Raw genomic sequence first — 25,581 nt, 5'->3', positions numbered from 1 at the left:
ATACAATATGAGGAATTATATTCATCATTTTCTTAATGAAAAATGCTACTTTGCCCACTCAACTTGTCCCCTCATTTTGACACCTCATGTATTTTAATTTTTGTATTTATTTAATAGTTAAAAAAGTGACTATTAGTGTATTGATTTTTTTTATATTTTTTAAAAATATTTTAAAATGATAAAAAAAAATATGAATAAAACAATTGAACAAAAATGAAAAAGTCAATTTGACCCAACGGTCACTTGGAGCGATGATACTCACCGCTCTTTCTTAGTTTTCACTATCTTCATGCGAGATATCTTATGATTGGATAATAAATAATAAATGATAACTAATTTTTAAATCGTTTAAGTCTATGTTAGAAGATGATAGAATGATGATGGTAAAAGATTATGTATAGCAGTTCTCTTATAAAATAGGAAAACACTACTTTGTCCACTTTGTTTGATCATTGGTCAATTTTTTTTTTTTTACTTAGTGATTAAAGAAGTAATTTTAAGTGTATTGATATATTTTTTTATTTTTTAAAAATATTTAAATATATTAAATAAATGTAAAAAAAAAATGCCTAAGCGATATACCCAGCAGTAAAAAGATGGGCAGTAGCCTCACCCTATAAAATAGGTGTCCAATTTTTCTTATATTCAAACAAAACAATTGCATTTTAAAACCAAGGATTTTAGCCTTAAAAAGTAGAGGATAGTAATTCACTGTACATATAAATCCATTTCTATAAATCTTTTTTCTTCTCTTTAGTCAAATAATAGTCTCCATGGACCATGACTTTTACCTTGGCAGTTCTTGTCCGTCCCAGTTCCAAAGTAAAACTGGTCGGATGTCCAAAACCCTCCGAATCTGACTTGCTCTTTAACGCGGTCGCTCACTCTCCATTCTCCAACACGCTTGTCTACTGCGTCGACAGAGAACTCTTCACTCAAACCAGACTCCAGAAACCCGGTATGAAGCTCTAACCTTTATATCTTTTCAACATCAGAAAATTCATATACTCTCCGTACTGTTATCATGATTTGTAATGTGATTTAAGGGTCTTTGAATCAATTATGCGATTCCCGTGACTGTCATTTGTGATCTGCTTTAGAGGTTTAACTTTACAACATTCGCCAAGTAAAATTATCCTTGTTCCTTCACTTGCGCTATTTCACTGCTCCCTGTAGTTGCAGGGTTCTTGTTTTGGAAACATTCGTCACTGTACGTGAACAAAACTTATGCAGTTATATAACCCTTTGTTATGGGGTTTACAGGTGCATGAAGGTTTAGGAGGTTCAATTCTTAGTTAGATCCGATAACGGCATGGATCTTCATTTGAAGAATCTGTTTGATAGATTCCAGGAGCAATTTGGGTCTGGTCCAGGGCTTGGTCTTGGATCTGGGACATGTCTCATGAAGGTGGAGGGTATTGCTCCTAATTTTGTTAAGTCGTTATTTAAAGCTTCAACAGCTCTATATAGGACTGATCCCTGGAGAAGGTTGCGGCCAGGACATCATTTGGGTATCAAGGTGGGGAAAGATTTGGATTGGTCCGGAAAGAAACAGCCTTTCCCATGTGCTCAATTCATTGGAGGGGATGGTGGGGATATAGGATTCATCATGTTTCGATCCTATAATGATGCAAAGAAGATGACAGGCTCGAGAGAGACTATCCGGGTTCCGAACATTGAGCTTTTAAGGGTTACGTATGAACGTGAGTCATTGATGTTTCCTTCAAATAGGAAAATGATCAAGTCTTTGTCACTGGAAGCATCGGGGACTGATCGTTTTCCTGTAATTGATGTTGCACGTTGCACATCTTCAGGGGATCTTCGTTTTAGGAACCCGACACTGGAGGAGCTTAGGTTTGTATATGCATTCATGAAAGCCACCTCTCTTGTACACCCATTGCTTCAGGTAGATAGGGAAGGTGGTCCAAAGTGGTCTATGTTAATGCACTTTGAACCATTTATTGAGACAGTTGATGTTCAGTGGCCTCCAGAATTGTCCAAGAGCAGTGACCTTGTTGCAGTTACAGTCTCACACCCACCTGGTCAGACATACGAAGAAAAGGCTACTTCTACAGCTAGCTCTACTCCTACCAAGTATGCAGAACCACCAAAGGAGGATTCTTTTGTTGATGTTAAATTATACTCAACAGCTGGCTGGAGGCAGTGTGATATGTGCGATAAAGAAGTTCATGGAGAACAGTGTCTCTATTGTGGGCAGTTTTGAGCAGTGGTTTACTGCAGTTCTGTGTGCCAGAATCAGTATTGGGAGGAGACACGTAAAAGCATGTGTGATCTTTACAAGGTTATGATGGAAAAGCATCTGTGGATCATTTACTTTTTTTTTTTACGAGTATCTGTGAATCATTTATTTTTGCATTGTGAGGTGGCAATGGCTTTGTGGGATGGAGTTTTTAGTAGAACTGGGTTGGCTTGGTGATGCCTTTGACAGTGGTTGATCTTCTTGCGTGTTGGAATGGGCTATGTGGTTGCTCTCAAGTGGCTGCGGCATGGAAGATGGTTCCTTTGTGTCTTATGTGGTGTATTTGGTTGGAAAGGAACGAGCAGTGTTTTAATGATAAGGAGCGTACTTTGGAGGAAATTCGGAATTTTTTTGTACACTCTTTATTGCATTGGTTCTTTGCTTTAGTGATTAATGGAGCTCCAGCTCATGACTTTTTGTTGTCTTTTTCTGCTTTTTAGAATGTATTTAGGTGTTTTCTTTTGTATGCATCCTGTACATGGGCTACTCCTATTTCATTCGTTTTAATAAAATTGTCTTTCTTACTTATAAAAAAAAATGATGGAAAATGATGAAGAGGGCAGTAAAGATGTTTCATGTTCCCCTGTTCTGCTGACCAGCCTTGTAAATGGCTTGAATTGTTAGGCATCCGTCAGAAGGGCATGTGGAGGAGAAGTTGTAGTTGCTATTCTCACTGCCCTTATGGTCTCCTTCCTATGAAAGGTGGGTTATGGGATTCATGGGGTGGGCTTGATGACGAAGAGCACCCTCATGATTGTCAAGTCCAATCCTTCTTTCCGGTTGGTAAGAGTATTATAATCTCAGGTCACTGCCATTGTCAAGTCCTGTTGCTGACATTCTTTCCCACCCGTTGACTGTTTATGACATCTTAACAGCTCTCATATTAGTTCAAAGAACCTTTTACTCAAGGGGAAGGAGGTGATTCTTCGTTACCTGGAGCCTGAAGGGGAGTTGGACTGGATGCCAGCACTTGCGGAGGTTGGTCATTTACTCAATGGGTTGGGCAATATACAAATAGTAATGGTGGGACCTGAAGTTCCAACAAATCTATCTGGTACGACTTCAGGAATGTGTAGCAGAGTGAGGGTGAATCTTGTGAGGGGTGTTTATCAGGAGGAAGTTGCCTTCTCCGCATGTTAGTGTTGCTATGAATTGTGGATTGGATAGCTATGTGAGTTGGGCTGGAGCTCTTGATATGATAAAATCCAGGGGCACTCCTGCTTCTTCACAGATCAATCTGAAATTTCATGTGCAAATGCTAAAAAGGTTCTTCGTAGTGCTGTACTGCATATCACACTACCTGTAATGCCAAAGCCATTTCGGGTGAAAAATAATGGGGCTTCTTGCAATCTTCCCTCATACAGCAATGGTTTTGTGCTTGGGGTGAATACATGAGCTAGGAGCCATGAAATGCCTTGGCGAATTTCTGCTGCTCTCTCTGCGAGGTGATGGCAATGACTTGCTTTTGAGACTGGGAGGACAGGTGATGTAATGTGATCGAGTTCTTCATACAATTGAAATCATGAGCTTTTTTATTGTGGACATTCTTAATGTTGTAAAACACTTCTTTTTTCATTTTTTTGTTATCAATCTACCGTGAGCAGCTCACGAGTCACCAACAGACATGATCGACTGTTCGTTGCCAATCTCTGGGAATGTGTTTGTTCATAATGCATTTCTTTAACTGTGTCCTGCTCTGCATCTGAAATTCCCTTTAACTTTCTTAAGACACAGAAAAAGACTGCAAAAAGGAGAACATAAGGACTTGATTAAATAATCATCTTAGGATGGCTGCATTTGGTTTTTCTTTTTTTTTTTTTGGGGGGGGGGGGGGGGGGGGGGGGGGGGGGGGTGTTTGTGGATTGGCGGTGTTACTGTGAACAGTTTGTGAGATTATTGGCTGTTTTTTGTACATCCGCAGTTGAATTTTTTCCCCTCCACTCAAAAATCATGGGTTTTGGTTCAGAAAATGTGGAACAGAATTAGGTAACAAAACAATGGATGATAATCCCTTCTCATTAGTTAGTCTGTGCATTCACTAGATTGTTTACCCTTTTTATGAAATGGACCTGTAGACCACTTTTAAGTTAATTGAATTGCTAGATTTTTTAAAACTATAGATCGGAGTCGGAACTTTAGCTGAAGCTTCCCAGGACTTTCTGTCTTCACCGGAGTTTCAAAATTGGAGGCACCTCTCTGGTTTATTACGGATTCCTGATTTTCTCCTCTTGTTAATTTCTCTATTTAAATTAGTGGAGAAACACCACCGGCTTCTTACTATCTGACTTTTTGGTTAGAGAAATAATTTATACAAGTTTGATAAGTTTCACGCCAACTTTTGTAAAAAAAAAAAAAAAAAAAAGATCTCACATTGAAAAAGTGTAAAAAAAAAAAAAAAAAAAAAAAAAGCTATTCTTCTTTAGCATGACCTATTTTTTTTTATAAAAGATCGCAGAATTTATCTATTTAAAACTTGTATCTAACATTACTTTTTTGGCTATAGAGGAAGATAAAATGCTTGAGATATTTGAAACAAAAAATCTAATTTCAACTAGGGCATACCACTAAACCCTAAAACTTGTATTTTTTAACAAAACTAAAGCAGTTCCATGCGTGTATTTTTTTTTTATTATATATAAAAAAAGCTAGAGATTTCCTCAATGGATTTGATTTAATACCATATTGGTGTTGCCTTCAATACACTCAACCATGTAAAAGCTTCGTTCATCATATCTCAGTCAATCTTTCCGAATCGGGGTAGATAGGGGATCTCCAACAACACAAAGTATCTTAATTGATCAAAGGGTGTTTTACACGTTGGAAAATGCTAGTTTGGCTCTTCATTTTGTTTCAGGATTTGACTGTTTGTACATTTTTTTAATGATTAAGAAAGTGACTAATAATGTACATGTGTATTTTTTAAATATTTAAAGATGTTTAAAAAATACTTGAAAAAAAAAAGGAAAAGAACAAGAAAAAAATGCAATTACACTAAGGGCACGCCCAACAGTAAATGCTGGGCAGCCAGCAGCATCCTTTACACATTATTTTTCTTGGGAAATAATTTATACAAAGGAGAATGATATTTTCCGTCGCGAGTGCACAAACGTCACATAATTTTTTTGAAAAAAATGAATAAATACGGGATCCACATGAAAAAATCTAATTTTTTAATCATAGATCTCTACTCTTTTTTAAAGTGATTGTGCGGCGTTTATGCACTTTACGATTGTATGTAGTATTATTCTGCCTTAAAATTATATCTAATATTACTCAGATTTTATTATGCCAACTCAACTTTTTTTAATAAAAGAATTGAGTTATAAACCATGGAGGCTCGATCTCTAAATATCTCTCAAAGTACTCAAATATCACTAGATTACAAGGTCATCGGCATACCAACTCAATGTTAATTACGACTATTCGGAATGGTTAAAAAAACAGAGAGAGAAATTACTTAGCGCCCATTTAGGGGTAAATCTAGCATCTCATAATACTTCCAATCAGAACCTCAGAATTTGACACTCGTCATTTCCTAAGAATGGCTAAGATAGGAGGTAATGTCCCGAGACCTCTGAATCCCCTCCGGCCAACTCCAAAGCCCATACCCCAACTTGGCCTATAAAAGACAACCAACGACCCTCCTTTCCCACCTACAAGCCGAACCCACATCGCACTACTCTCTCTCTCTCTCAAATGGAGCTCCCAGCTCTCAACCTTTCTTTGCAATATCTCTACCCCACTCATCTCCTTTTCCCCTACCACCTCATCCCGGAAAACTATGTTCACTGGACTGAGATCCCGGAGTCTCACATTTTCTCAGCCGACCTCCCTGGTAAGCCTTCGGTTATATTCGTTCTCTGCGTCCCAACTGGTGGGGAGATAAAAGCACCTAGAGGCTGGAGAGTCTCTGCTTCAACATCATATTTTTCCCGTTATGTTGTCGTAGGAATTGAATAGTTCTCTTTTTGTTTTCATGGCAGGCGTGAGGAAAGAAGAAATAAAAGTGGAAGTTGAGGACTCAAGGTACCTTATAATCCGAACTGAGGCAGTAGATGAATCCTCAGAGCCTGCTAAGAGCTTCATGAGGAAGTTCCGGCTTCCGGGCATGATCGATTTCGATGGAATCTCTGCTGGGTATGAAGATGGGGTCCTAACAATTACAGTGCCTAGATTTCGAAGGAATGGCTTCTATATCGACCCGGCAGACAAGCCAGAGCAGCTAGAAGTTGTTGCACGAGCTGCTTGAATTGAAACACATGGGGTTTGCTTAGGTTCTAAATAGTTTAGGTTATTGGAGCGTTTCCAATCATTGGTGGTGTGTGCTAGATTTGGAGTTCCTTGCACAAGATTGTTTTACAATATATGTTGGTCCTATCTCTCTAGTTGACTAAGAAGAGTTAACGACTCCTATCGATAATTTATCTGTAATGGTATGGGGTAGAATGAATCTGCCATCCTAAGATTCTATTACATTAACCTAAATAGATTCTGCAAAAGAGTTGCCAATATCTTGCGCTTTTTTTCCCCTCTCAACACACCGTCATATTGCATTTGAATAAGACAATTTGATTGAGAGTATGAATGCATCTTTATTTCTTCTGTTTTGTGACTAATCACATTCAATGCATCTTTTTTACCCTCTGCCGTTCAATGGGGAAAAAATAGAAAGACAATTAAACAGCTTAAATTGTGAAATGGGTAACCCTCGCTTAACACTGATGCAGATATTCCCCACCCCTGACTATCAACTTCCCACCAGCTGCCAAACAGATCCAGATGACCGAAGTTGGCAGTGCTGCACGCTTTTCGAGGACAAAAGGCCGACAGTTTTAACTTTCTTTTGGGAATTTGTTTCGCAACATACTTTTTGCGACCATGTTTTGGGGCATCATGCATAAATCAGCTGGCTATTCAAACAAGCCTAGGCCCTAGCGTCAATAGTTGCCAGATTTTTTTTTTCGAGGAATCTGAATCTCATTTGTTTGCAAAGAGAGATTTGTATACGGCAGCTATACGGGCCACAAGATTCATGTTACAGACCCACATAGTAGTGTCTAATAATTAATTGACTAGAATATTTGCAACTTGCCAAATTCCAGATTAATAAATAAATAAAAAGAGAGTGGCAAGTTGCTCAGCTAATTTGGCCTGTCTCTAGACATCACATGCACTCCAGTCTCCAGATATACGATCACAAATAAATTCCTCTCTACTTACCAAATTAAGAAGAGGAAGCCATTCATTTTGGGGCACCAATTCAAAAGCAGCCCAAGGGTCACCCATAGGTCGAGTAAACGGTGGGTTAAAAATCCTGCACGCTTTTTTAGGACCTTTTGCCCAAAGTATGAACCACAATTATATATGACTCAGCAAGTAATTTATAGAACAATAAATTAGCCTGAAGGTCCGTTCCATGTGATCTTCCTAGGGTAACGAGGGGGCATGATTTCAACCAAGTGGGGGAAAGATAAGACTGGCATCTTAAATCTGACAGACATGTTACGAACTTCTTCCAAAAAATCATCTATCAAATCAAGGTACAGAGACAGGCACTGATTACAACAGATTCCTGCAATCTCCCACCATACGACCATGCACTGATCATGCACGCAGAATAGATCCTGACAACCACAACAATCAAATCTCGCCAAGACAGTCAAGTTCCCCTATCATATTTGTATGCACAGCTACATTCCTAACATAAGATATGTCTCTTTGCACTGCAAGCATCATTTGCTAAACTCGACCATTTGCTGCCACTTTTACTACTTGGATAGCCTCTCTTAATCTTCTCTCTACGTTTTCTCTTGCAGCCGGAACTCGTGTATTCCTGCATTAGCAGCATTGATTTGATATATCACCATATCCTACTGTTAGCCTAATGAGCCAGAAATGGATTCATGTTCCCATAAGATTGGGCTGAAGTAAAAATTAATAGGCATTTCTTCTGCCAGAATCTAACCTCTTCTCGTGGCTTGCTTTTCTTGTAAGTTCCTCAACAAGACTCTGAAGCCTTTTTAAATGGGTTGGTAACTTGCGAATGGCTTCAACACCTTTGTGAGTTGAACATATCTTCTTCAAAAGCTCAGAAGCAATGAAAAATCCTTCGTCCTTGCTCCTGAAAAGAGTTATTAAAATATAGGACTTGATTATTCTTTCCCATTATTAATGCAGATGATAAAGAGAAACCCTTGTTCTTCTTGACTCTAAGCATAGATACCAGACCTTAGGAATTCCCAGAGAATGATTTCTACAGATCCATGACTATCAATTAGTGCTTCAACCAGATGTGGATGGCAGGCAAGGTTTCTGAGAGTTGAGAGAGCATGCTTTAGAACCTCCTGATCTGGTATGCTTCTGCTGACTGAACGAATAAGCTTCAGCAAGGTGTCGATTGCTCCCGCGGACACAAGTTCTTCACAACACTTCTGAGAATGTTCAGTAGCCATATCTGTAAGGAAAAGTTGGACCTAAAGTGTATGAATATCCATGATTACTTTTGTCAGGGTCATCTAGCTCATTGTGACAGCAGTAAGCACACAAAGACAGACTATATTTCTTCTAAATTCTCAAATCTAAAATTCAATCAATTGAATTTAGATTCAGAAACAGACCAAGGACCATATACAAGAGTCTTATGAAATATATATTAGAAACTGCTACGACGGTCTGCATTATCTACCAAGAAAGCATGTTCTAGAAGTATCTTTACCAAAGCATGTTCACCATTTAGATCGACAAATTTAAGAATATGTAAGGCCTAAGAATTTAACCAAAACAATGGAAGGCTTCTGCATTACATTCGAGAAAGTCACAAGAATTGCACACTAAAATGATGCTTTCACTGTAATTAAACCATCAATCTAAACTCTTACCCAGAGTTGCGCAAGTATTAAGAATGCCGCTGACACTTTTCATAGTAAGCAGTTCTGAAAGTGCCGTAAGAAGTCTGTTTATGATACGCCGACTGTCATCCACATTTGTAGAAGACTTCTGCACTCTAACGCGCAAATCAAGAAGCTGCCCTCTTAGCTCTTTACGAGCAAGGTAACCTTTCCAGTAAGACTGTCAAATTAAACACCAATAAATAAGGATACCTTGAATGAATCAACTCCCATAAACAAAGAAAAAGACAGCATACTGTTAAAAGTAACTGAATCTACGGCAACTTTGCATATTCATCCAACCTCCTCAAAAACAAAACTTCCAAATTATCCTGTAAGTCCCAATAACCATCATGTTATTCTCAAATATGTAGACTGTGGATGATACTATCACTCCATAATATATCTGAATGACTATAAAAAAAATAAAAATAAAATAAAATAAAAAATTGTTCTTCTGCACTTGTAATATTTTCTCAATTGCCACAAATAATCTTGAATTTAACACCCAAAGAATTCCAGTGCCAACTGTCATATCCTGAATTTAACACTGGCCGTGAAAACCACTATGGTATGCACTGGTTCATCAAAGTGGGTTACAGCTAACAGCTTTTCTTCCAAATTCCCGTTCTTATACATTACAATTTCCACCAAGAAAATCAGGTAAGGGGGTTAGGAGGTAGGAACAGTTTTCAATCTGTCCAAAAAGCTTAAATCCAGCCTGTAGATCAGTAAGCATTAGCCTTTAGCAGAGCACCTCCTATGATACTCTATACCATAAACCATACTTTCCCACTTGTTCTACCTTATTGAAACGCGGATAACCAAAACATAATTCCTTAAACACCACTTTGTAGCACCCTAGATGCATTATCCAATGCTACCATGCATGTGAAATATAGTAATGCAGGGAAGAATCCAGATTACTTGGATCACGACAATACGATGCTTCTCTCTAGCAGAAATTCGCCTGGCAAACCAAGTACGAAAATGAGACTGAATAATGACAGCAGCTTCAGTTCTCAATTTAAGAAACAAAACACTCTTCCACCACTTTTGCAACTTCACAACTGAGCATAAAAACATTTCCAGTTCAATACTCTTGAGACACCATCTTGAACTCTTTAAGAAGCAACCACCAGGACTGACAGCACGCATGCTACGAGCCCCTGAAACAAACAATTACCAGAAAAATTATAGCATGAAGAACAGCAGAACTCTGAACTCAAACATGTTTATTGATAAGATGAATCTACCTAAGAGCCTTTTCCGAGTAATGTGCCCCCTGACAAACCGTTGAATCTCAAGTGCAGCATGCCTCTGACACTGGAATGCATTCCAGCATATCACGTATCGAATAGCACTTTGTACCTTTGTAACAGCCTCTCTTCTGAACAAGAAGTCTCTTCTTATTAACCAACCACGGCAATGTCTCTGGAATCATAAAAGCAAAGTTCAGATTAACTTAATGTTAGAATTAGAGATTACATTTAGTTTACGCCTTTATCTATGATGATAGAAATGTTGGAGCAAATGAATCTAATTGCATAGAGCAAATGTAGCCAGAAACAGACCAAGAAAAATAGTAATTATTTACAACACAGGTATTTTAAATCCAATAGAACATACTTGGATTGCAACAATGAGATGCTTGCGTCTACAGGCTCCTCTCCGGACAATCCATCCGCGTACAAAAGATTGAATAACAATGGCTGAGATGGTTTCAATTTTGTATTGTTGGTAAGCCCTCCAACATCTCGTCATGCGGATATTACTTTGTATTTTTACTGATGCTTGCCTTTGATTTAGAAATCTTCTTCTCAATAGCCAACCAAGGAAATGACTCTGAATTTTAGTTGCAGCAGAGTGCTGATTGCAGAGAGATCTGCAGATGATAAAATTCTTCCAAGCAAGCTGAATTTTAATCACAGCTTTTGCTTGAAGATCATTTGCTCTCTTTTCTTCACACAAGTTTGAACCTTTCTCTAAAGCAACCACATGAATGTATCCACAACTAGATTTCTCTACAACAACAGAAGCATTGACCATATCAAGAGTGGACTCATCACCAGTTAGAACACTCCCACCGAGATGTCTTCGATTGATCCAAGTCCTTGTCGCTCGCTGGATAAGTAACACTGACCTCTTTAACTTGACAAAACTGTGCCTATCAGCAATGAACATCAAATATCTCCCCCCTATTTTTGTTTGTTTCCATCTTCCTGGGAGATTAGCCAAACATATAATCTAGTGAGTAATATGCACAAATGCATATAAAAGAGTTATTGAGACAGAGCAGAGACCATACCACTCGACAACTCCTCAACTCGAACAGTGTCAAAATTTATACTAGTCAATTTATTTCTCACAGTTAACCAAGCTCGGATTACAATTTGCAAAAAAGAAGCAGCATTGACCATCTTCAAGAAATAGCGACGTTCCATCAATCGTCTGAAATGAGATTGTATCACTTTTGCTGCGTCTTCTGGTAGCATACAATGATATTGCTCGGTCAGAAAAGGTTTGACTAACAGAACTTTAGATATCAAAGTATGAAGGAAACCAATAAGGTAAGGGCCGCATATTTCCATAAAGAATTACCTTTTGAACCACTGAGAGGAGAAAACAAAGTAAATGCATACACGTAGAAATGCATGAAATCAAATATTGGATTCTCAATTCAGAAAAGTGAATTGGAGGGTAAAGACTACACTGAAGTTTCTACTGGTCCAACTTATCACTACTTCAGATAAATAATACAATCGATTAGTCCAGAAAAATTCTAAATACAGATCAGATAACAAAACAAATGATATAATAAGAAAAGAGAGGGAAAAAGAAAAGAAACTTTACAACTGTTTTAGATAAAATTTCAAGCAGACTACCGACATTTTATTGAGGAGATTGATTCCACAAGTTATTGAAACAAGCAGCAGTTAATGAAAAGAATAAGGAAACATGGTAGCAAGAAATCACCGTACTTGCTGAAAAAGATCACAATCACAGGACAATAAGCTACAGAAGGTCATGACTATTACCTCTGTGAATGCTAATAATGTCTTTGACTGTTGATAAGCATGGTGAAGGAGGAGCTGGTTTTGTAACTTTTTTGTAATTTTGTTCAACCATATTTTGCCACCAAGCCTGGATGGCCTTAAACTTTTTGACGGCATCTGTTTGAACAGAGACACATTAGATTGGGAAACAAAAACGGAAGTACTTGAAGAAGCAAAAGTATCATAATACAAGGAAGCCCCAACTAACTTGCTGACTCTGCACATTCAAATACAACTTGTTTCTTTTTTCCCCTGATAGTACAATTTCACTTCTAACTCTTCAAAAATATATAAACATAAAGCACAGCATAGGACCCACCCCAAGTACCAAAAAACCAAGGAACTTACGGACTCATGGCTTTGTTAGAGAGAATAACTGAGAAAGGCAAATGGTTCTTGTCTCATGAGACAAGAAAGTAATCCGCACCATCACTCAATAGTTGTGTAAAAGTTAGCACCAATCCCCCAAAAATGACATTGAAATTATTATGTAAATATAATGTTACTTGCTTTTATAAATTTATTTTAATGATGATCTGAGATCTCATTCGTCTAATTCCTGTAGTTTTCTAGGATTGTGCTTTCTCAAAATAGAGAATTGCTACAGCAATGAAGTTGCAGCCATTATAGTACAGACCACATACATATTATCCGCTGAATCACTAGGAACTAAAATTTGGGCCATATAGATGGAAGGTACTGCTGTATTTGGGCCTCAATTCAGTACCATACCAAAAAAATGATCAAGACAGTTATAGTATAGAGAAAGAAACCTTTGGTACTGTGCCAATCCGTCTCTTGATTTTGTACTTCCTCAGAACTGACAGAGCACCGCTCCAGACAGAAATGTTTTCTCTCTTGGCTTTTACAATCACAACCTAAGAATTTATGGAAATTCAACTGATCCTAGCAAGGGGAAAAATAAAATATAATTTTTTAAGAATGTCACCAATAGAATTTAATTATCAATCAACACAATACTTCAAGTAGTACCATATTTTTCTTCATAACCAGTTGTGATGCAAGGAACACTAGCAGAATGGCCACACTCTGATCATTACACGCACCATTATATTCAAGTATATCACTGATTTGCAGAACCTGTCAAAGAACAATATAACCACTTTGTCTCACAAGATCATATATCGATACAATTCACCAAAAACAGTTGACAAATCAAATTTCTCAGCTTAGCAACATGTCCTACCAATATTAGAGTAACTGTATATGTGAGATCCCTATTTTTATGGGTTTTAAATTATTTATTTAAATTATATTATTGGGTTATTTTATTATTTTTAAAGTGTATTATTTTATTGTTAATTATTTTTGGTATGTTGGGATTTTAATTTCTTTATTAATTATTTTATATATGTGTTAGTAATTTTTGTGTAATTTTATTGTAGTATTATTCATTGTGGGCTGTGTGTGTATGTGTATTTTTCACTGTGGGCCGTGGGTGTGTGAGTTTGGTGAGCTGATTCTAGCCCAGCCCAGCAAGGGCCCAGACCGTGTGCAAAGCGCGGCCCAGCCCATGCGGCCTGTGAGATTCAGCCCTCACTTATCAGAAACGGCGTCGTTTTGGAGGATGGCTTAAGGTTTCATCCCTTTCTCCCTTGCACCACGCGACTTTTCCTTCTCCTTCATTCTCATTTCTTCTGCAAATTTCTTCTCCCTTCCTCCACGCAGCTGCTACCGACGCCAATCGGGACTTCGTTCCACAAATTTGCCGCAAGCCGCTACCTCCACCTTGCCTCTTCCTCTCTGTGTCTTTCGGTAGTGACTCCGAAGCTTGCTGTCGAGCTGCCGTTCCCCACACCACCACCTCATTCTTCCGTAAGCATCTCGGTGGCGTTGGGCATGGGCTCCGAATGTGCTGTCCTTGCCGCCGCACCACACGTCCGCGCAAAGACATCTCACTCCTCCACGGCTTGATGCCGTTTTCATCTTCTCTACCTGTGCGACACACAACTCCTCAAACCGCCATTGTTGGTCTATTTATAGTCCACGGGTTCCTCAGATTAATTTTTCGGAGATCCTCATCCTCTTTCTCTCTTTCAAGCCATTTCACCTCTTGGTATTTTGTGTGTTGATCTGTAAAATTTTTGGGTGATTGAATCCGAGAGCTTCAAATTCTAAAATTGTGAGTTTTGGGTGATTGAATCCGAGAGCTTCAATTCTGAAATTTGTGAAGTTTGGGTGGTTGAATCCGAGAGCTTTGATTTTTGTTGTGCTTGGTTTTGTTTTAATTAGGAGAAATTGATTGATCGGTTGGGTTGTTGTTGCCGTGTGATAAAACCCAATTTTTGGGCACTGTTCCGTTGAGCCGCCGCCTTGAGCAATGCCCTTGAGTGATCTTTCAGAAATACCCATCATCGTGTGTATGTAATTTTCCATCGTAAATCAAGTGATTTAAATTAACATCATAACTGTTGTTCATTTGTAAATTATTAAACTATTGGTTTTTGTTGGAAATTGGGCCTTGAGCCGTTGAAGTGTTGGGTTTGTTAAATTGGAGTTGTTGGATTTGGGCCTTGGGCCGGATTGGAGGACGGGATTTTGCGTGTATTTGTGAAACTGTATAATTGTAAAATGGAGGTTTATTTTATTGAAAATGAAATATTTAAATTTCTAATAAACTGTTGCAATGCATATTTATCGTTTATAATAAATTGTGCTGTGATGTCACATTGTCTGTTGAAATTGAAACTATTGTTATTAATGGCGTGGGTGCGTGTGTATCACGACCCCAAGCTGAGATGGGGCATTATCTCGGTGGAGCTCTTCTGGTCACTCGGGAGGGTAACAGACTGACGTGACGTCCTCTGAGTTGTCGCAGGGCGACGACGGGAACGGACGAGACGGTAACGCTCTCGTACCGATTCCGTGACCTTTTGGCTGGCGAGGTTAGAGGATGCTTGGCCATGTACGCACTGGGCGGGAAACTGGACATCGCTTGTTACGAAGTCTCATGCACGGACGTTACCCGTGATGTGACGAAGAGAGCCAAGGTGTGCGGACGGTCCATAGGGGATACCATGGTGCATGCTTAAATTTCATAATAAATATGATTGGGACAAAAAATGAAATTTTTGGTGTAAGTATAAAAAATGGTATTTTTGGAAAAAATGAATGTGGGTTGTTATTTTGTCCGTATGGGAACACGTGTTTATATAATTGTGTTTTAAATCTCTTGGATATTGTTTTGGTTAATTACTTGTTGAGATGTCATAATCTCATAGTGGTGTTTTACCCTACGGTTCCGTTTTATTGTGCCGTAGAGTTTGACGCAGAGCCCGAGTATGAAACTGAAGGACCGACTCCGCCAGAAGCTTAAGTCGCCGTTATGTTGTTCAGCGTTTTGGGACTTATTTCCCTTATATTATTTGTTTTCTTTAAATTATCTGTCAGAAGACTGTAAAATTCTTGTAAAGTTATTTTACTGCTTTTTGTACAATTCTGGTACTTAATAAAGAAAGACTCTTTTATTTTCTCCGCTGCGAATATTATACTGTACATTTATTGTATGTTGTACACACTTGAGCACTGGTCGTTGGGGTGCGTGATCCGTGTGGTCATCATCCCGGTGCACGAACTCCACAAAAAAAAAAATAACACATGGGGTTCGAGAGCGTCACAGTATATACTAACAACACAGCAAATTTTCTCTTCATATTTTGTCTGTGAGTTCTAATCACAGTATTGGTATGTAGGCCTAGGTGCCAGTTACTTGTACCCGGCCCCCGCCTGGGGTGGGTGGGGTTATTCGTCAACATCATTCGGGCGCCCACCCATGCAGAAAGGCAAGGGGCTGGTGCTACGCTGGGCCTTGGTCCTGCCTGGGTTTCACCCATCCACCCAGCCCGTGTATATATATATTAAAAAATAATTTTTATAATGAAATGACGTCGTTTACAAGAGTTTATAAAACAACATCGTTTCATCATAGCTTTAATTCAACCCCCCCCCCCCGGCGTCAACCTCTCTCTCAGGCCTCTCTTACTCTCAAACTCTCTCACTTATCGTTGCCGAGTTCATTTTCTCTCTATCTCACTTTTTTTTTATTGGCACTGGTTGTCCGGAAACAACGTCCCGACTAATCCCGAAGGTGCACAGGCTCTCAGTAAGGAGTTTCCCGCAAATGCATCTCAGGTAATTCGAGGAAAAAATCTCTCAGTCTAATGGCCACTAGAAATTGTCTGCACCCAGTGAGATTGAAATCTTAGACCTGAAGGGAGTATACCTCCAAACCCAAAGCCTTTGCCACTTGAGCCAACCCCTAGGGATTCTCTATCTCCCCTTGTAGGCATCTCAAAGCCATAAGTTCTTTGAAAATCCGAAATTTGATTTTTTATATTTTCAATCTGAGACCCAATCAAGTTTGAACTACATCGAGGCAGCCCAATGATTCGGAGTTCATTGTCTCCTAGCACTATGGAGGCTTTGATTTGCACTCAGAATTGGATCAAATGGAAGTCAATTTAAGTTCGAGAGATGATAGACTTTGCGGAGAGCTATAAGGAGGATGTTAATCACCTTAGAAGCAGTAATTGCTCTTAATTCATTTTTTGCTTTTGCTTATAATAGATTGTGTTATATTTATTTGACAACACTTAACTTTAAATTTAATTGTTGTAGGGACAACTTCGGAAAAAGAGACTCCATCTTAATCTACATTAGTTGTAAATTGATAGTTGACTTTGATACACTTGGTTTGTTAATTAATTCTTAGTAGTTTGTACTTATGCTATATTATTTTTTCATAACTGACGTTCTTTTCTTTTTAGACATCATATTATTTATATCCTCATTTTTTTTTACTTTTTTTTAGGTTTTATGATGTCACTTGGAGTTGGCAAATGATTTCTTATGTTGTTACCTTTATTTCTTTTTCTTTTTTTTTTTTTTGTTTTAATGTATTTCCATTGGTGCAACTGTTGGGAACGATAAGAAGAAAAAGTAAAAAGAAAAACAAAGTCAATCACACACAAACACAACGTGATTACGTCCATGAAGCTGCAGAGGATTTTATTAGAATGAAACTCAAAATATACTATGTGGCCAAAATCATTGTATTGTGTGGTGAAACCCTAATTAAAGTCAATTATCGAGTATTTTGCTCGAGCGAACTCTCTGTACGATGTCTCACTTGAGCCAACTATCAAGCGAACTCTATGTCTGAAGATCGCCCGAGCAAGTAGTTGAGTGAATGTCGAGCAAAATTTCTATCTAGCATTCACTTGAGTCACTGACAAGCGAAAAATGAGGCTCCACACAAAAGACCCAACATTCGGGATTGGAGACTCAACCACTACCTCCAAAACCTCAACCTCAACCTTTGTAGCTCATAGCTCCTGTCCTCAGGTTATAAGACCAACTAAAGTTGTGTACAATTTCAGTTTCTCAAGTGTAACACCCTTAGTTAACATATCTGCAAGGTTCTTGCTTCCACAAATCTTCTCAAGTATCAACTAACCATCATCAAGAAGAGATCGAATAAAATGATATCTAATTTGAATATGTTTGGTCCTGGAGTGAAATGATGGATTCTGGGCAAGGAATATGGCACTTTAACTGCCACTTTAGAGAGTACCCTTCTCATTCTTCTTACCTAACTCCTCCAAGAAACACTAACCAAATCATCTCATTTGAGACTTCGGATACAACAAAGACCACACATTTCTATTTGGAAGTATAATGCACACATCTCCTCTTCCCACAATATCCAATGCTTTTCCATCAACCAAATACACTTTACTAAAGTCACTAGCAACATAATCCTGCATGATTTCTTGATGTAAAGTGGTGTGGAATGATGCACACATCTCCTGCTCCCATGACATCCAATGCTTCTCTATCAGCCAAATACACCTTACTAAAATCACCAGCAACATAGTTTGCATGAATTCTTGGCATGAAGTAGTGTGAAATGAAGCTCCCAAATCCAAAACCCAATCATCAACCGGACTGTGAATTGCAAGTAGAGCATCATGCACTTCCTCGATCACTGCAATTGCAACATCATTCTCAATCTTTTTTGGATTTTTGCAATTTCTTTTGAAGTGAATCATCTTGCCACAATTCCAGCGAGTGATATGCTGCCCAGATCTTGACTTGCTCCTGCCCTTTTTTGTCAAATTTGACCCACCCTTATTTGAGTTCATGTCATGTCCTCTACCCCGAGTGTCAATATTAAAGGCAAAACCCAAACCCAAGGTCTCACCAGAATCTCTCTTGCGCACCTCCTCAACAATAGTCAAATCTCGGATATCATCATATTTCAACTTCGTTTTACCAGCAAAATTGCTCACAGCCATTCTCATGGCCTCCCAACTATTCAACAGTGAGGCCAACAAAATCAAAGTCTGAATCTCATCATCAAACCCAATTTCAATGATTTGTGATAGTGTTAAACTTGTTCAAGTGTTGAGCAATAGACGTACCTTCTGTCATTTTCAAATTAAACAGCCTCTTCATCTGATGCACCTTGTTATTAGCCGAGAGCTTCTCATACATACCAGACAAGACCGCCATAAGATCCGTAGTGGTTTTTCCTTGATAACGTTGTGTGCAACTAACCTTGATAGGGTCAAATGAATGACTTCTAGAACCTGTCGATCCAACAAGTTCCAATCCGCATCTTCCATATTGTTTGGCTTCTTCCCCAACAGAGAAAGATGAAGTCTCTTCCTGTAGAGATAATCCTCGATCTCATCCTCCAATAAGCAAAATCTGTGCCGTCAGACTTCTCGATTCGACACACCTCACTTCTTCTCTAGCCATCGTTCTTACTCAAACTCAAACCAAACTCTTGATACCAGTTGTTGGGAACGATAAAAAAAGTAAAGAGAAACGAAATCAATCACACACGAACACAAGATTTATGTGGTTCAGCAATGTGACTACGTCCACGAAGCTGCAGAGGATTTTATTAGAATGAAAGTCGAAATACACTGTGTGGCCAAAATCACTATACTACCATACAAAAGTACAATATATATATATATGTGTGTCTATGTGTGTGTGTGACGAAACCCTAATTAAAGTCAACTATCGGGTATTTCGCTCGAGCGAACTCTCTACCTAATGTCTCGCTCGAGCCAACTATCGAGCGAGTATCGAACAAACTCTCTGTCTGAAGTTCGTTCAAGCGACTAGTCGAGTGAATGTAAACCAAACTTTCTGTCTGGTGTTCACTCAAGTCACTAACAAGTGAAAAATCGGGCTCCATACAAAAAACCCAACAGTAACATTGTGATTCATTCAAGCTATTTGACAATTTGTAACACTTTTAGATTAACTTGTAATATTTTTATATTAATGTGTAATAGTTTATACCACTTTTTAATACGTTAGGATTATTAGTTAGCAACTTTAATAGGTTTATTTATATTTTGAAATAACATTTAATTTATATATTTTAAATTTTTAAATTTTGTATTAATATATGTAATTTTGAAGTGAAAACGGGTTTTGGGCAATGTTTTGAATACCATACCGGTCAAGGCACTGGAACGAAATATTTCAGTTCCGGTACCGTTTCGGGATAGCGTTTCGGGATAACGTTTCGGGATAGTCGATATATAAATAAATTATATATATATATATAAAAATTATATTCCAAAATAATAGTCTATATATAAATAAATTATATACAAATACATATATATATAAATTATAAATAGTCTAGTCTGAATTGAGGGTTAAAAAATAAGTTTGTAGTTTGAAAAAACGAAAAAAAAAAAAAAAACACAGGCCGAAATATAGGCCGGTACAGATCGAAATTGAGGCTGGTATTTTGACCGGTACGAAATAGATATAGTACCTGTACCTACGAAAAATTTCGGCCGTACTGGCTGGTACAGTACGAAATTTAAAACATTGGTTTTGGGCCAAAAATAGATTATGGCCTATAAAAAAGTTCTGGGCCCATTGAGCAGACGGCCCAGGGGCCAATCCGCCCAGCCCAAGCAGGACAGGGCCAAGGCCCGAGACCCAACTAACCCCTCCCCTTGCCGGCCGAGGGCGGGGGCTTTGGCTACCCACCAGCTACGGGTGGGTAGCAGTGTAGCACCCCTATTGGTGGTCTTTTCCAAAAGTTTTTTGGCTTAACTGTACAGTAGAAGTAGTGGGTCCAAATCATGTCCTTCGACCAAAACATTATATATATATATATATATATATATATATATATATTTGAAAAAAAAACATTGCATCTGGCTTGAAAAGATACAAGTTGCTGAAATCTATGGAAAAGACAAAAAATCCACAGTTCAAATCAATTTAAAGATATGGAGTTAAATTCATATTGTGGAAATATTTTCAGATGGATTCCTCCCAAACAGGAAAATCATTCACTATACCACAGTTCAAAGCAATTTAAAGATATGGAGTTAAACTCATATTGTGGAAATATTTTCAGATGGATTCCTCCCAAACAGAAAAATCATTCACTATACTCCTCTATGTAAAAATAAAAATAAAAATAAAAATAAAAATAAAACAGAGAATTTGCCACTCTGAACCTCAGTTTTGAATTTGCTTTTCCACGATATAGCTAGCCTATCGATATACGGATATAGGACCCATAACTGGTGCAAGACTGTAACACTATGGAGAAACCAAGTTTCACAAACTCAGAATAAATTGTTTCTAGAAATTTATACAAAGAACTTGAAGCAGGGTTGCTCTATATACTAGTTTAAGCCTAAAGCAAGTATGCACTTCTATACACGCATTGTGCATGAAGGTCTGAACCTTTAAATTGCTTTCTTTTGTAACTTTGATGGAGTTTCAATAGCAACAGATCACACTGCATACCAATAATAATGACACTGGAAATTTAATTGCAACTAAACCTAAATCATTAAAAATATCTTAAAGATCTTTTTAGCCACAGAAATCCAGGAATTTTATACTGTTAACAACATCATTCTAACTTAGGGTAAAAGGCCAATGTTTTTCCCAGTGTCGGCAGCATGTACAGATTGATAAGGTGGTTGAATACAATCAGAAAACCATGCAACACTTACCTCAGGAAAATTTCCCAATAATGTTGTCAATTTCTGTGATAAAATAAAATTGTGCACCGCATCTGGATAATCAGCAGCTGACATGATTGATTCTTTACTAGTTGCTTTTTGAGAATCCTGTGAACAAAGAACTAAAATAAGCAAAGAAAGCAGATCTGTACATATACAAGATTAACAAGGATAGAGGTATATAAAACACCTTTAAAGAACAAGAACAATGAAGTTCCTTGCGGAAGTAATAATCAAGCAAGCACCATATGGCTTTTCCATCAACCAATGAAGAATTCTTCTCGATCTTGAAACCATAATTTTGACATATGGCCTGGAAACCAATTACAATGACTGTCAAGTCAAGATAAATCAGTTTTTTTCTGAATACCTAAAGTATGAACAAATGCAATATGCACATTCCAACAATAGTATTTAACAAGGCCCATAAACAAGCTGACGGTCCAAGTTGCAAGGTGGTGAAAAGAAAAAGGAGTAATGTACATGCAATCACAATTTCAAAATTCATCAGTATTCTAAATTTAGACAAAAAGTCATTAAATAATTGAAGAAAGATAGATATGAGCTCAGATGGCCGAAAGAGAGGAAGAAATTAGTGGCTTTAAATCCAATTGACAACTTCACAAAAAACATGTGAAACTTAGCACAAGTACCAATCATCTTCTTATTGAAACATGGCGATTTCCACCGGGGAGACTGAGAAAAACCCAAGTTCTCTGAAGGTAAAATATAGTGCCACTTCTGTGCTACAAATTTTGTTCAAATTTGTTACTTAATACTAAACAGAAAAAAAACAATTGATGCCATGACATGAAAATGCCAGCGATGATAGTATGCACAATGCATTTATGGTAGTTGGATGTACCACCTATATACATAGTCATTTCTTTTTGCCAAATAACGGTGTCAAGGTCATAGATGAAGATAAATGCTTGATCATTGTTTGTTAGATTGCAAAAAAGTGGTATCTAAGGCATAGATAGAGAATTTCCTAATACAATTTCTCACACTACAGCTATACCTGAACCCAATTCAAAAGCATTTCCAAATGAGTGAATTTCAGGCTGCCTGAGTCCTCCTGTGAAAATGAAAGAGAAAGCAAACCAAGTTGAAAACAAAAACAGAAGAGGAAAGATAAGATAGATTATCATCAAGTTCTTTTGGTTTAAACTGATTTCCAAAAATCGGAAAACAAAGAAACTTGAATTTGATGCTTTTTCATGGTTTAAATTCTTTAACAAGTCAGCTAAATAAGAGGAAGCCTATCCTTATTAAGTCCTACCTCGTGAACTCCACGGACTTTACAAATTTCTTCAAATAGAATTGCTTTGTCGATCAGAAGAGGTAGCTGCAAGTTTCATGACAGAGTAAGTTAATTAAAATGAGAGTAAGTAGAATACTATAAGCTTTTAAAGGAAACGTCAACCAACTGTTGTGAAAAATTTGGTTCAGAGGATAGAAACCGACATACCTGCAAATGAACAAAAATATTCCACAGCAAGGAAAGAGTAAGTTCCTTATCTCCCTGAACGACATCGTCTTCCACAATCATCATTCCATCTTCATCACATAGCATCACACTAGCCTGCCTAAGATACTGCAGGGCAATGCCACAATTTGCCAAATTCTTCTTTCGAGTATCTGATGGAACAACAATTTTCTGCCGACACAATAAAGAATCAAATTTGACCGGAAACGCATTCAGGAAAAACAATAGGGGAGAGAGAGAGAGAGAGAGAGAGATCAACCGTGAGGATAGAAGAGTCGTGCTGCAAGAGCTGAATGGCTCTACAGAGCCGCACCCCATCTTGGAGCTCCACGAATAAATCTGTAACTCTGAAGTCATATTCAATGAGTGGACTCTGCACAATCATGCACATCAATTCTCAAATGGCAAGCTGAAAAAATCATTTCCGTTATGCCTCGTCATTAAAGCATAAAAGCAAACACTCGAGTGCTAGTCTAAACCAATTTTACGAGACAGCAACATGTACACCCTAGAGAAATATGCATACACAGTTACAAACAGATGGACGCAACCATACCTCTGGCAATATATATCCACGGAAATCAGCATAATACGAGAATGAACCACATACCTGTTTATAAGTAACCTTGTATCCCAATATCAGCAGATGTGCTAAAAGTTTACCCTCCCCATGCATTACATCCGATGAAAGAAAATCTGATTTAAACCCCAAAAAAATAGAGACAAAATTCAGCCCACAATGTACAAATTACAGTCAACAGAATCAACAAAAAACTGAAATGATGAATGCATAAATAATTACCTTGGACCACTTGATGGCTCGATTTAATACCAGATTGCACCATAAACAATAACGGAGAGCCCCCATCCAATCCATCGATACCGTACTTAAGGGAAAGGCTACTCTGACATTTAGCTTTATCAAGGACAAGAGCAAGCAGCAAAAATCTCTTCAATATAACATTCCCAAGAGTTTCATAGTAACCAGGTCTATATAGGCCTTCTACCATCTTGTTATAGGCATAAGCCTTTGCAAGACCCGCGTGCGAGAAGAACTGCTTCTCAATAATCATTTTCAAAAATGCGATTTCTTGATCGGAATTAACATCTGCATTGGACAACAAAGAATCGCCACCAAATACAATGTACAATCCAATCCGAAGCCATATCGGATTATAACTCATGAGAATTCTAGTGGCCTTCTCTTTCAATCCAAAATCTGTTACTATAGGGCAATTTGCTTTCATTTTCAACCTCCCTTCATCAATATTCTGAGAAATAAAACAGACCAAAATTATTCAACCCCCAATCAGTATTTTTACATGCATACATCAAGAATCTTCCGTGAGTATCTAAAAAACAACATTAGGATAGTCACATCTCAATTAAAGAAATATGATGGAAATCTGAGATTTAGTTAATAGTAACGTAATTATCACCCATTATTCTCAGCATGGGTAATGTCCCAAGCCTTACAGAAGCTGCATTATGAAAACCTCCATTCAGCGTAACTCAACCGAGCTTGATACAATTTTATTTTCTCTTGATTTGGCGCGCGCACGCGCGCGTGCTCTCACAGAGAGAGAGAGAGAGAGAGAGAGAGAGAGAGAGAACCTTGGTCACTTGAGTCATCACTTCGAAAATCTGCTTGCAACTCCCCAGGCTCAAATAAACACGCATTCGCTGCTTCAAGTCGTCGAAGCTGCACACATCTTTCAAAGAACACCGTAAATTCGAAAACATCGAATCCGAAAACTCGGCCGCGTTCTTCTCCCCGGCCCGCCACAGCAAATCCCTCTGCCTCTTGGGGCTCCGCCACGCGGCATCGACGCCAACCTCGATTCCAGGCCCACTGTCCCTCTTACCCTTCGCGGCCGCACGATCCCCATCGCCGCGGATGGGTAAATCACAGCCGCAGGATCCGGGGTTCTCGAACAGAAAGTTGAGCCAGACGGTGAGCGACTTGGCCAGGGATTTCAGCGAGTGTTCTTTCTTGATTAGGGCCCTGCGAGAGGACTTGGACTGCTCGAGCTCGAAGGCCTTGAGCCTGCGGGCCGTGGCCTTGGAGCGTGCCGAGGCGGTGGAGGGTGGGGCGAGAGAAGGGCGGTGGCGGCGTAAAGACGAAGATATGCGAGGCGTTTGTTTGGAGGCAGTGAAGAACTGTGGGCAGGGGGAGTGGAAAATGGGAATTTGGGAGGGGCGTTTGGGGGTCTTGAAATTTGAGATGTCTTTGAGAAGATGAGAAGAAGAAGAGGGAATGGTGACGGGGAGAGAAATGGCGGTTCTTCGCCTTCCATTGTCGTCTTGATTGAATGTTGTGTAACTCTCCTCGAATTTCTGTTGCAAAGTAAGAGATTTGGACCGTTAGGGTGTCTGAACGAAAGAGAAACGGTAGCCGATGATGAGAACTTTGAATTTGAAATGTGTGAAAGAGAAGCGGGCAATGCAATCTATGACTATGAGTCTATGAGAGTGGAGAATCCTAGTGCGGGTCACGTGCGCGGGCGCTGATATTATGAAAACAGCTTTATAAAAGCCCTCATAGGCCGTGAGAGCGTTACCGGGCTTCTCAATTTGAATCGGATTGATTATACCGTTCTACGGATCTCTTATTTGAGAAATCTTAACTTTATAAATACAATCGAAAAAAATAAATTTATGAAATGAGAAATGATATTTGTAGTCATAAATATATAAATATCGTACAGTTATTTTGAAATAAATAAATAAATACAAGATCCATATGAAAAAAAATTAAATTTTTAATAATAGACCTCCCTCTTTTTTACTGCACTGCACCTGCACACTCTATGACTGTATGTATTATTATTCTTTATAATCTGTACTA

At 38.4% G+C, this 25,581-nt stretch overlaps 3 protein-coding genes and 1 long non-coding RNA gene across 4 annotated transcripts; 3 read left to right on the top strand and 1 right to left on the bottom strand.

Annotated features, from left to right (window-relative positions):
* Positions 1-748: 748 nt before the first annotated feature.
* LOC121264186 lies at positions 749-3,944 on the top strand. The gene is made up of 3 exons (XM_041167255.1): positions 749-958; positions 1,264-2,335; positions 2,370-3,944. The coding sequence occupies exon 2, from the start codon at positions 1,313-1,315 to the stop codon at positions 2,222-2,224; it is 912 nt and encodes a 303-aa protein (XP_041023189.1). The 5' UTR covers positions 749-958; positions 1,264-1,312; the 3' UTR covers positions 2,225-2,335; positions 2,370-3,944.
* A 1,845-nt stretch (positions 3,945-5,789) lies between these two features.
* LOC121264184 (15.4 kDa class V heat shock protein) lies at positions 5,790-6,624 on the top strand. The gene is made up of 2 exons (XM_041167254.1): positions 5,790-6,095; positions 6,244-6,624. Exons 1-2 carry the CDS (start codon positions 5,957-5,959, stop codon positions 6,507-6,509), a joined length of 405 nt encoding a protein of 134 aa, XP_041023188.1. The 5' UTR covers positions 5,790-5,956; the 3' UTR covers positions 6,510-6,624.
* Positions 6,625-7,951: 1,327 nt separating this feature from the next.
* Positions 7,952-25,180, bottom strand: LOC121264182 (abnormal spindle-like microcephaly-associated protein homolog). Its single transcript, XM_041167253.1, is given in 21 exon segments — positions 7,952-8,093; positions 8,226-8,381; positions 8,489-8,714; positions 9,139-9,328; positions 10,075-10,316; positions 10,404-10,581; positions 10,777-11,369; positions 11,456-11,632; positions 12,186-12,320; positions 12,977-13,109; positions 13,197-13,304; positions 21,236-21,352; positions 21,435-21,557; positions 22,266-22,322; positions 22,527-22,592; positions 22,716-22,904; positions 22,993-23,106; positions 23,344-23,429; positions 23,536-24,004; positions 24,348-24,991; positions 24,994-25,180. Coding segments are annotated over 21 exon segments (4,134 nt in total). The 5' UTR covers positions 25,031-25,180; the 3' UTR covers positions 7,952-7,999.
* On the top strand, positions 8,090-8,763 carry LOC121264183. The gene is made up of 2 exons (XR_005940470.1): positions 8,090-8,249; positions 8,438-8,763. It is a non-coding gene; the product is annotated as an uncharacterized LOC121264183 (long non-coding RNA).
* Positions 25,181-25,581: the final 401 nt, after the last annotated feature.

Source organism: Juglans microcarpa x Juglans regia, chromosome 5D, assembly GCF_004785595.1.
Source record: "Juglans microcarpa x Juglans regia isolate MS1-56 chromosome 5D, Jm3101_v1.0, whole genome shotgun sequence".
NCBI lineage: Eukaryota > Viridiplantae > Streptophyta > Magnoliopsida > Fagales > Juglandaceae > Juglans > Juglans microcarpa x Juglans regia.
This window is presented reverse-complemented; position numbering and strand designations above follow the sequence as displayed.

What these genes read in the sequence shown, in the direction of transcription:
- LOC121264186 (XM_041167255.1), top strand. Translation starts at nt 1,313, where the DNA reads ATGGATCTTCATTTGAAGAATCTGTTTGATAGATTCCAGGAGCAATTT.
- LOC121264184 (XM_041167254.1), top strand. Translation starts at nt 5,957, where the DNA reads ATGGAGCTCCCAGCTCTCAACCTTTCTTTGCAATATCTCTACCCCACT. An exon ending in TTTCTCAGCCGACCTCCCTG is followed by an intron (nt 6,096 to 6,243) that starts GTAAGCCTTCGG and finishes TTTTCATGGCAG; the next exon opens with GCGTGAGGAAAGAAGAAATA.